The 12,594-nt window shown below is 37.4% G+C and overlaps 1 protein-coding gene across 3 annotated transcripts in view; it reads left to right on the top strand.

Moving 5' to 3' along the window:
* CSMD3 (CUB and Sushi multiple domains 3) overlaps positions 1-12,594 on the top strand; it is a 1,308,251-nt gene that overhangs the window by 812,755 nt on the left and 482,902 nt on the right. For all 3 annotated transcript variants that reach the window (XM_030937706.1, XM_030937708.1, XM_030937707.1), the window contains one exon: positions 164-358. In XM_030937706.1, the coding sequence (XP_030793566.1) occupies positions 164-358 (195 nt within the window). The remainder of the gene's footprint in view (positions 1-163; positions 359-12,594) is intronic.

Genomic DNA, 12,594 nt, shown 5'->3' with positions numbered 1-12,594 from the left:
TCCAAATTTAAAGCAAATAAATAAAAACTTGTGTAGAAATAAACACAACCTTTTAAAATATCTCTCTCTCTCTCTCTTTTATTTTTTTTAACCCAAAATATAGAAAGATCTCTCTCTGGCTAATGTTGTATGTGTGTATTTTTCTTTGCATATTGTTCTAAAGCATTTGGACATAATGAATGCCCTGATCCTGGAATACCAATCAATGCACGGCGGTTTGGGGACAACTTTCAATTAGGAAGTTCAATTTCAGTAATTTGTGAAGAAGGATTTATTAAAACCCAGGGAACAGAAACAATTACATGTATTCTTATGGATGGAAAAGTAATGTGGAGTGGACCAATTCCAAAATGTGGAGGTAAGTGTAGTGTGGAGTGAGAAGCAGAACCTCATCATCATTATGCACAAGAAACCGCAACAGGAAACACATTATCCTACCAGGACTGTCATAATCATTATCTTAAAATATTTCTTGGTATTCTATATTAAACATATGTTGTTCAGGAAATTACACTTTTAATTTTTCATGTTGAAATAAATTTTTAGAAATCTTTTAGAAGCTTTCTTTTTTAAAAAGCGCTTATTAAAAGATACACATTAATAAATGGTAAATATTGGTCACATGTGTAAACCCTCTTTAGTATACTTCATAGTTATAGTTTAATACACTTTATAGTTTCCATTCATTTTTTTCTTGGAATTTTAGCTATTCATGGTACACACTAATTTTCAAAAATGTGTTAATAATGATCAATTCTCCTAAAAATTATCATAAATACATTTATGCTAAAACAGTCATTTATTTAAAATATATGATTTCTGAAAGCATCTTTTGCTAATTTTTTTCAGTTTTTATTTTTCCAATTAAATGTATTCAACAAGGTTCAGGGCGTGTGTGTGTATGTGTGTGTGTGTGAGAGAGAGAGAGAGAGAGATGTATGATCTTTGGAATTAATATTATTATTATTATTTTTAAACCGATTCTCACTCTGTTGCCCAGACTGGAGTTCAAAGGCGCAATCTCAGCTCACTGCAACCTCTGCCTCCTAGGTTCAAGCAATTCTCCTGCCTCAGCCTCCAGAGTAGATGGGATTACAGGTGCATGCCACCGTGCCTGGCTACTTTTTTGTATTTTTAGTAGAGACACGGTTTTACCATGTTGGCCAGGCTGGTCTCAAACCCTTGGTATCAAGTGATCTGCCTGCCTCGGCCTCCCAAAGTGCTGGGATTACAGGAATGAGCCACTGTGCCTGGCCTGGTTTTGTATATATACACGCATATAAAATCTCAAATTATGTTGGTAAGAAGGAAGGATGATCACAATAAAAAATAAAACACATCAATTATACAGTATGTACATTTAAAATCTACTGAAATGAGGCACCTTTATTTAGATTTGCCACAGGAGTGTTAACATTCTAAGTTTTAATTTCTCTTTCCACTATAGTATCTAATAATATATATCTATTTTATTAAAAATACATAAATGGGCTGGGCAAGGTGGCTCACGCCTGTAATCCCAGAAGTCAGGAGATCGAGACCGTCCTGGCCAACATGGCAAAACCCCGTCTCTACTAAAATACAAAAAAAAAAAAAAAAAAAAAAAATTAGCTGGGCTTGGTGGCACGCGCCTGTAGTCACAGCTACTCAGGAGGCTGAGGCAGGGGAATCACTTGAAACTGGGAGGCGGAGCTTGCAGTGAGCCGAGATTGTGCCACTGCACTTCAGCTTGACGATAGAGCGAGACTTCCACTTAAAAAAAAAAAAAGAAAAGAAAAAAAGAAGAAGAAAAAAAAGATTTTAAATGAACCTTTACTAAGAAATAGATGAACTATAACTGTATAACACTCTTTAGTAGATTGCCATATAGTAATTGATTATTTTAAAAGTAGTTTCTTTTTCTTATTTTCCAAGTTTTTCTTCTAACCTGTCTGCAAACTGACTAGCTGGTAAATTAAGAATATTTAATACATAGTTTTCCAAAGTATAGCGGATTTAATTGAACCATTACCTATATATTGCTGACTTTCATTGGATTGAACATTTTCATAATGTCTCATAATGAAGTAATCCCAGACCATGTAATTATGTTTTCCTAGTGGCCTCTTCAATTAATGCTTTTCTCCTTTTTACTTCTAATTGCTTTCTCATTTGTAATATCGGGGGGCAGAACTAGATGACTTTAGTGTTCCTTTTCAAACTTCAAATAGTATGGGTTCAGCAGGGGCTACTCTGTCAGTAATTATGACTATGATGTTATTTTAAAAACATAGTGTATTTACATAATAATGGACTAAGGTAAAAAGGGAAAATGGATTGTATGGACAGTAATACTTCGTTTTCCGTCATTCATTTTGCCGGAGCTCATCCATTCTTTTAACATAGTTTTTGATCCAGCCTTGGGGAACTAGTAAGAAAAATCTACATAAGCATTTTTGTTTGTTTGTTTTGAGACAGTTTTGCTCTTGTCGCTCAGGCTGGAGAGCAGTGGCACCATCTCTGCTCACTGCAACCTCCGCCGCCTGGGTTCAAGAGATTCCTGTGCCTCAGACTCCTGAGTAGCTGGGCCTACAGGTGCGCACCACCATGCCCATCTAATTTTTTTGTATTCTTACTAGAAACTGGGTTTCACCATGTTGGCCAGGCTGGTCTTGAACACCTGACCTCAGGTGATCCGCCTGCCTCGGCCTCCCAAAGTGCTGGGATTACAAGCGTGAGCCACCGCGCCCTGCAGCCACACATTAGTATTTGAAGGAATAGTAGGAAATGGGAGAAAAGTGTGTTTCAGGCAAAAGGAATAGAGCCAGTTCAGTGTGACTGCAGTGGAGGACAGAGTGGGTTTGATCTGATGAATGACTAAAGAAGTCCAGAGCATTAGACCCTTTGTAAATAATGCTAAGTAGCCCCAAAGTTACCCTGGGGCTGATCGGGAGCCATTGCTGCTGGGAAAGGACATTGTCTGAGCCTCACCCTCCCCTGCACTGAAATTTGTTTTAAATCTCAGTGGACACATACAGAGACCACTTCTAGGTAATTTTTGAATTTTGTTGGATCCTCGTTTGCTTAATTTGGGTATTGGTTTCGGAGTTGCTTGGTGCCTAGCTTCATGGTGGAGGTAAAAGTAATTAGTAATATCAATCAATAATTTAATTGATTGATTAATTAGATAGAGCAATTTCAGGGAGATTTTTACTATCTGTGAAAAACAAATGGCATTTAACTTTTAAAAATAAGTAAGATAAAATATTCAGAACTCTAACTTGACAAAGGCCAATAAGCCCTCTGCACATCCCAAAGAGAACCTTTATGAAGTTTCTGACGGACATGAATTGTTTTTCTCTATGTGTGAGTGAAATTGCACACAATTGGCTCACCTGCCTGTTTGTGAACCCAGTAGCAAGGTGGAAACATCACTAAGGATGAGGTTGGAGCCAAGGAAGGCAGAACTGGAGTGGGCCAGAAGCAATCTTAGGGTGGCCCTTGCCAGGTTGCTACTCTATCCCAAACCACCCTCTGAGCCAGTTTCCACCCAAAAAAGCAGACTGTTGTCAACTCTATAACTAACTCAGGTGGGTTTGATTTCTTAGCCTCTAATTAAGATTTGTATTGATTTCCTTTGGTTTTGCCTAAATTCTACTTAGGTACTAATAATGAAAGTCTGAGACTAGCTGAGGAAATCTTATTTTTATTTTTCCTAAATTAAAAAAAAAAAAAAACCTTCCCCATCCCCCTACCATTCCTGAAATTTCTAGAGCCACTCCCACTTACACAGAGAACTATGGTTGGGAGCCTACTTCTCCTGTCTCCTTTTTCCTCTAGACAGTCTGTATTTTCAAAGATAAAAATTTACCTATTATTTATTGTAGTACATGTTTGGGGCACTATCACAGCCTCCAACATTTACAAATGTTAGCAAATGTTAACATGCTTAACATTTTAGCTGAAACTTTTAAATCATCATAAAGTAAACATTTCAAATAGAATAACTTTGTAAATGTACATGTTTGCATTTTCTGGTTAATACAACTAAATTTCTTCTTCTATTTTATTCTCTTCAAAATCAAATTCACTGTTAAAAGTTATGTATGTATATGGATTGCTGTGTATTAGAATTGGAAGGTAGAACATTTTGTTTGAATCAGAACTTACAGAACAACGGAAGTCAGTATAAAATGTTTTTGTTCAAAAACTCAGAGCTTCAATCCACTGAAAGATTACTACCATCCTCAATTCCTTTCTATCATAAGTGTCTAAAAGTTTAGGCATATTGGCAAATTTGTGATCCACCAATGTCAATCAGTCCTCAAACTGATGAATCAATCAGTCCCTAAAACTTTGGGAAATCTTTGAGAATAGTTAAAGAAACTTTCATCTGCCGTAGTCCTTGAATAAGGATTATCAGACCAAAAGGGAGAAATATCATAATGTGTTGCAGATTTATGATCCCACATTTCAGATAACTTAAATACAATTATTTAACATAATTTGGTTATACATTTTATTCACTGACCTGAAGTTCAACACTGATGCATTAACTAAGGATAGATTGGGACTTTCTGAAAATTTGAACTCATTTATCCAGAACGAATTTTCACCATAAAGAAGAAAGATTAGTTGCCTTTTAAGGCCTTATGAGCTTTCAGTTCTGCTAACAGAAAACAAAATACGTTACTGTAATCAGCATTGCTGTTATTTCACACTGAATTCCACAAACTGTCATCTTAACTTGGTTTAATGGCAGGCAATGACTCCTTCACCGACACTGAGACAGTAGCCTGAATATATCTGGCTCTACCTAGGGTCAGTCTCTTCATGGCATCTTCTTCAAAGAAACATTCTAAAGCCCTGCAACTGTGTAGATGATTGTTGTAGACCTCCTTTAATGAGTTGACCCAGGGATTTTCATAATGTATCACACAGAAAGCTTTCTAAAAATCCTCTTCCTCTCTCTTCACCAGTGTCCCACTCATAGCAGCTGCTTAAACTACTGTCCTCCCTTCACAACACAGCTTCCCTCACGTTCATTTATTTTACTATTCTGCACAGTCCAGGCCCTTTTTGGATATCTTGTGAGCCTCCTCACTAAGTTCAACCCTCTTCAAGTACAGTTTTCTCACTTCCTTCTTGGAATTGCTTCTTTTCATACCCTAAATCTACCTTTTTATTTCTTGTAGTATTATCAGAATTTCAGGGGCCTCTGAGAACATCATAAAGCTCATCTGTATTATAACCTTCAAAGTTCTTTCTACCAGCCTAAGTGCAAGAAGTTTGGAAATGGGACACAACATAATTGCATTTTATTTATTTATTTATTTTTTGAGATGGAGTTTCGCTCTTGTTGCCTAGGCTGCAGTGCAATAGTGCAATCTCGGCTCACCGGCGGAACCTCCGTTTCCTGGGTTCTAGCAATTCTCCTGCCTCAGCCTCCCAAGTAACTGGGATAACAGGCATGCGCCACCATGCCCAGCTAATATTTTTGTATTTTTAGTAGAGACGGGATTTCACAATGTTGGTCAGGTTGGTCTCGAACTCCCGACCTTAGTTGATCTGCCCACCTCGACCTCCCGAAGTGCTGGGATTACAGGTGTGAGCCACCACACCTGGCCAAATTTCAATTTTATTTCTCCACTTAAGCATGTGTATGTGTGTCTCCTGAAATATGAGTAAGACAGTCCATTTTTTTTTTTTCTTTTTTTGAGATGGAGTCTCAGACTCTGTCACCCAGACTCGCGTGCAGTGGCACAATTTTGACTCACTGCTACCTCCACCTCCCAGGTTCAAGCACTTCTACTGCCTCAGCTTCCTGAATAGCTGGGATTACAGGTGTGCGCCACCATGCCCAGCTAATTTTTATGTTTTTAGTAGAGGTGGGGTTTCATCATGTTGGCCAGGATTGGTCTTGAACTCCTAACCTCGGATGATCTACCTGCCTCAGCCACCCAAAGTGCTAGGATTACAGGTGTGAGCCACAATGCCTAGCTAAGATAGTACTTTCACTTAATTCTTTCTTTCAAGGGAACATCACACAACTGAATTCCCTTTACTGTACTAGGCAATGCAAACTGGAACCATCCTTGACCCACAAAATGCCCAAATCCTGTAATCATCCAGTAAAATCCCACAGAATTCCTTGTCACTGGAATTTTCCTTGTGACCAGTACTGCTATACAGAAGGCAAATTTTAAGAGTAATATTAGACTCAGCAGAGGGATTTTCCTATTGGGATTTGGGAAACCCACTCATCTCTGCCCACCTAAATCTGACCATCTAAGGGCCAAATCCAAGGACTTGAGACTGTCTGCCTGCCTCACTGTCTGTCAAAAGGTATCTGCTCTGTTGTTTCTACCTCAAATGATCTAAGCATCATTACTTGGCTTTCTTTCTTAAATATAGCCATAAGTAATTTATTTTTTCTCAGTTCTGATTTGCTTTACCAGATTCTTGAAATCAGTTTGTAAAGAAGAGTGTCTGTGATTATTTGGTAAATTAGCTATAGGTAATTCTGCCATGATCTTGTTGCAGGTACTTTTGATTTTACAATTTTTTAATACTTTTTCATAGTGGATATCTTGCTTTTAATTTGTTCTGTGAATTTGACATACAGCCAGAAAATGTCTTTCCAAAACTTTTACTCAACTCAACTTCATCTAGATATTTATCTCCTCTAGGATGATGAAGCCAACTGCCACTAGACTAGATGGTAGTTTTGGTGAGTCTAAGTCTATAGATAGCACCTAATACCCAATGCCACAGGTTAGGAATCATAATCTCAAATGCTTACAGGAGCAAGGAAGTAACAGAAATGAATTAGATGGGCTAAAGGAAGCAGGCTACCCTCCCAAGGGACACGTGTGTTTTCCCACTTTTTATACAGGCATAGTTATAGATAAATATTTCTCTGCTTAAAAACAATGCAAATAATACAAAAATAGTATTATTGACAGCTGAGAGCAATGTTTCCATTAACTTACACAATACCTTCATGGACATTAGAAAAGAACAGCAATCAATCCATTGTGCTAGGCCAGTGAAGCAGTTTAGAAACCATATATTGGACAGCAAACTCTATTCCTTCTAAGAAAGCACACCAATGTCTCAATAAATTGAGTATCCTTTGGGGCCACTTAAGAATCATTTTTTAAAGTAGTTATTTCATGAAGAAGTTTCTTGAGTTACTCTTTTTTGTTGTGAAGCTGTGTAACACTGTTTAAGTCCGATCCTCTAAGCACCTAGAGTCTAACTGGAACATCCTATCTTGAATTGTGCATTCTCCCCCAAATGATCATTTCAAATTCAAAGAGCGCTCTGCAATATCCTTTTGGCTTTGCATTGATATTCCCCTCATGTCTTATCCTATTTTTACCATGAGACAGTACAATTTTGCTAATAATTTAGCTCCTAATGTGGCTCAGTTATCTAGTATGATTTGATTTCAGGCAGACTAAAGAACTATACCAAAGTTATTTAAGAAGCATTGATAAATAACAGAGACTTTTACTTTGATTTTTTTTTTTTTTTTTGAGTTAGGATGCAAGTGTTTTATACAATGAAGTAAACAGAAGACTTCTCAAATATATTTCTAAGCCATCTTTTCCCCCTTCTCACCCACCATTCAAGGTAGCTTGAAAAATCATCACAACCATCATCATTATCATTTATTTCCCTTTCTGTATTCCCCCATGCTTACATGCACAGTACTCCCATCCCTAAGCTTTTCTTCTCTCCCTTCCTATTTTCCTTTCCAGGGCCCATGTCTTTGCTTACATGAATTCAGTCCCTCTGTCACACACATTATCCTCAAGTTACCAGAAAATCCACTCCACTATACTCTGCATCCAAGAAAGATTCATTAATTCCATTCTAATGGTTTTCAGTTGAGATTCTATCTTCTTGGAAGCTTGGCGAATAAATTCTCCACCTTGTTATAAGAAATTATATACTGGTTTTGAAAACAAGAAGAGAGACAGCAAGTTTTTGACACATATTCTCAGCTACTCTCTGAATTGCATTTCTACTTTATAATGTCCGCTTCTGAATTTGGCAGTAACAAGCCAGCCAATGAATCCCAAAAGAACTTGAAAGAGATACCAGGCCATGAGATGTAGTATGAAACAAGAAAGTTATCTCTCTAAGTGTCAAGCAGTGAGAACTAAGTCATCTTGAGTTTTCTGTTTTAAAAAACAAGACAGTTGGACATAAATTAATTCTCCTGTGTTGCAGCCACAGAAGGAAACAATTCCTGAATATAAAGATTTATTATTCATTGGTGAATCCTTTAAAACAAAATGCTACTGAACTATACTCATGTAGAGTGAAACTTGAAAAGGATTCTATTGAAGAACAAAAATGAAAGACTCATTAATGTATTCATTATTTTGTTATAGAATCTGAAATTCATACCATTTTTGTTTTAAAATCAAATTTTTCTCAATAATTTAAAGTTATATAATTATTTAACTGTTTATGGAAAAATAAGTTAGACAAGTCTAAAAATTATGTTATTAACTTTTATTTTATTAAATATACTACTCAGGCTCACTTTAGTCTCCCTTCCTTGTTTCTCCTCCTCTCTGTCATCTGTTTAAGTGCATGTCCCAGAGCTACATTTTGGATATTTTCTGCTCTCTATTTCATTCATTTCATTGGTGATTTTTCAATCAGTATCTAACTGTAAACAACATCTATATGGTGCTGTCTCTCAAATTTACATCTCTAGCCTGGTTCTCTGCCCTGAAATGTAGACTTATATATTCAACATCCTACTCCACATCTGCACTTAGGTGTTTAATAGGCATCTCAAACTTACCCTGTCCAAAACTGATCTGTCTCCCCACATCAGCAGGATGTGCTGATGTCTCCCCACATCAGCAGGGTGACACAAACCTGCTACTGTCACCCACTTTCTCCGTTATTAATAGCAACTCCATTATTTCAGTCATTCAGGTCAAAATTCTTCAGTCTTTGTCTAATCTTTCCTGACTCCTTTCTTTCTGTCATAACCATAGATAATGCATCAGAAAAACTGGCTAGTTCTTCCTTTGAAATCATTCAAAACACAAGTATTTCTTCCTACCTCCACTGCTGACATCTTGATCCTAGCAACCTTTGTCTCTGGCTTTAATTAATCTGTAGCCCCCTAACTGCTCTCACTGCTTCTGTCTCTTCTTTCATTCAGTTCTATTCTCAACACAGCTGCCAAAGTGATATACCATTCTTCTCTAAAGATACTTGATCCCTGTGGTTTTTTCCTTCCTCGTCTTTTCCTTCCAGATCTCATGCAAATACTGAAATTTGTAGTTCAAATTAGAAACGGCTTGTTGTTCAGTCCACCTGTGCCCAACCATTAGTTTCTTCATAATTATTTCTCCTCTGAGTCTCAGAAGGCTCTGATGCATGTATGCTTTCTGCTTCTCTCATCCTTTTTACCTGACTCTGACTCACACGCCCCCTACACTGTAGTTGGCAGTGCCCCCTTTGATCTAAAGCAATCTCCCTGACAAAAATGGAAATGAATATTGGCCTTCTGGATTACATGATCATGTTTTTGAATATGATTAGATGTAATACATTCATGGGGCTGCTTTACAGATAAAAGAGATTACATTTAGTGAAATATATTAGAAGAGTCTGATGAATGCTATTGCCTCAAAGCTGATGATTTAACTAAGATGCTGGGCTAAGACAGGCAAAGTTGACTCTTTCTTGTGGACACTAGAAACAATTTTGAACATTGTTACATTTGCAGCCTTCCTGACAAGGAAAACAATAGGAATAAATGTGTGACTAACAAAGTGGAGAACTAAATTTTCCTGCTACTTTTGCTTTGGCAACTTAGGTCTCTGGTTAAGAAGAAAAATTTATCTATATTCCTCTTCATGAAAATCTGAAGACAAGACACCCCTTCAGAGCTTAAGTGGGTTCTAGATGATTCTTTTATCTCAATCATAACCTCTGCCACCCTACTTCCAATGCATTAAGCAGCAAAAGCTAGGGAGATCTATATATCTTTATCTATCTAATCTATATATCTATCTATCTCTATCATCCATCTATCTATAACTGTTCGAATCATAAGTTGTTTGTTTTTTCATTCTTCTTAGAGGAAGGAAAGTGCTAGTCTCCTTATCTTCAAGCCAAATCGAGGGAAAGGGTTGCAAGAGAATCCCTTATAGAGAATGGAGATGTATGTGTGAAAGAGAATTCCCAGGTGGATATTTGCTTATACATGGACTTGCTGATCTACATTCTATGCCTGTTGAACAAGAGAAAAGAAGTTAGTGAAAAGCTGGCAGGTTGGAGAGAGGGACAGCTGTTTAGTTCAGGCAGTTTGGTTAGTCAATGATGTAAGTTTCCTATGCATCAAATGAATACCAAAGAAATTACTCAGACTTGGCCACAGGAAAAGACAATCCAACACAGTTATAGGGTATACTGCCAGGGATGGGAGCAGACAAGCAACTACAAAAGGTTGAGCTTCTCTTTTATCAGGGAATTGTGCAGTGCCAAGCAATTCTCCTCACTCTTGGCCTTTGCAAACAACTCATTTGTTCTCATGGGTGAATTAACATTTTCCATACCTGACAAAAGGGAGGCACCAGTGACCAGACAAAGGTTTTCAAGGAAAGCAGTAACTTCCAGGAAAGGACTGTGATAGCATAATCTACCTCATCCCAGCCCTAACTCACCACAGGAAACAGGATCTAAAGGTAAAAGGAAGAGAACAAGATATAAAATAAATGATAATACCTTCTCCAAGTGCTAAAGTAAGTATAGGAATGAATCTGAAAGTGCTGGCATTCCTTTAGCATGCTCCTCCCTATCCTCCAAGTCTCTCTGGCCACTACTCAGAGGCCCCTTGGGTGAGTGAATGGAGAGAAAGAGATAAGAGTTTTAAATTGAACTGGACCAAGTTTTTAAATACTAGAAGTGATAAGAAAACTAGAGTCTCTGCTTAACATGCTCTTTGAGGACAGAAAGAGATTTGGCAGTGTGTGTTTTAAGGCAGTAATGAGAAACAAAAAAAAAAAGTCTTCTGTTTTTGCTTCACCAACTTTAGAATGTTCTATAAAATGCTTACTCAAGCAAGAACTCCCTTGCCCTCAGCACAGAACTCCCTGCATAGCTGTGGCTTATGCTCCTTCCTACTCCCCAGTGGGATATCTAAGAGAATTCTTTGAGTGAATAGGATGGGACTGAAGTCCCGGGAGAACTGTTTGAAGACAAGGCTGGACTTGCATGCCTGATGAACTTTCCCTTTGAGGATAGGAGGTTCTCTCTTGAATCTCAATTAGTCTCAGAGGAAAGGAAGCCATTCTCATTCACAGACATTACATTCTTTTTAGAAAGAGTTCTTTTGAGAAAGCAATTAGAGTAACAATTTGATACATAGATCAGAATTGATTTGTGGTTCTTATAAACAGATATGTATTCACACATTTATATATATATATATATAATATATATATGTATATATAAAATACCTCTCCTTTAGTTAAGTATTTAGATGTTACTAAATTCTACGTCTCCTGGAGGAGTAGTATAGAATAATCTAATTTAATAGCCATCGGCAGGATTTTGCTTCTAAACTTTGTGGAGCTGGGTATGGGGAGGGATAGTAGTTATGGAAATGGACTCTTTTGGCTCTTTAATTACCATGTTTCTGTCTTTCTCTTCTTATCCTAGATACATACCTGACTTGTTCCCTGTAATTTTTTTTGAACCATCTTGTGGTGTGCTGAGGTTTGAGAGAGCTGGTGATTACTTACCACACACCTATAACCATAAAGCAATTTTTTTTTTTTAAAGGAACAAAATGGAACTGTCGTTGTCTGATTGTCCTTGAGTTGGCATCTAGATTTTATCAGGCACATGTCCACAGAAGGGCTGTTATCAGACGAAATGCTGCAATGTTCACTTCTTGAATTCACCTATGGCAAAATCCCTGTGATCAAAACCTAGCTCAGCTCATGGTTCCCAACTTCCTTCTGAGCACCTAAGTACCACTTCTCAGATGAAAGAGCATCTCTTGCTGTGGAGTATCAGCACTCCTTAGCATTTTTATTCAAGATAATTTTATCAGAATGCAATCTGAAGCACTTTTGATTCTTTCATCGAGGTCTTAAAACACAGTGGGTTCTTTGAATGTATCCTTTCCTCTTAAAGTAACACAAAATTGAGCCAGCCCTCCAACTCCCATTAATTTATAACAGACGTTCTTCAGGCCTTAGAAAAATAAAGCTAGATAAATGAACTATGTCGACTTTATATATCCCATTGTTGTTTTCATTGCTACAAACAGGAGAATTAAAGGCAACAACCTATATTTCACTAAAATATCCAAATAACTTCCTCATCTCGGAAAACTGAGAGATTAACCAAGGGAGTCTTGCAGCCACAGAACACCCACATCCCTTAAATTTCCTGTGTGGTCCACATACCTAACCAATAAAAGGACCTGAGGGATCAGGTGGGTGTTTTGTCAACCATGCAAATTTTTGGGTCGCATCTTACAATCTATTAGAAGTACAGCACAGGAATCTGCATTTTTTTTTTTTTTTTGAGATGGAGTCTTGCTCTATTGTCCAGGCTGGAGTG

The sequence above is a fragment of the Rhinopithecus roxellana genome, chromosome 9 (genome assembly GCF_007565055.1).
Source record: "Rhinopithecus roxellana isolate Shanxi Qingling chromosome 9, ASM756505v1, whole genome shotgun sequence".
Classification (NCBI taxonomy): Eukaryota; Metazoa; Chordata; class Mammalia; order Primates; family Cercopithecidae; genus Rhinopithecus; species Rhinopithecus roxellana.
Note: the sequence above shows the minus strand (reverse complement) of the source record. Positions and strands in the feature narration are given on the sequence as shown.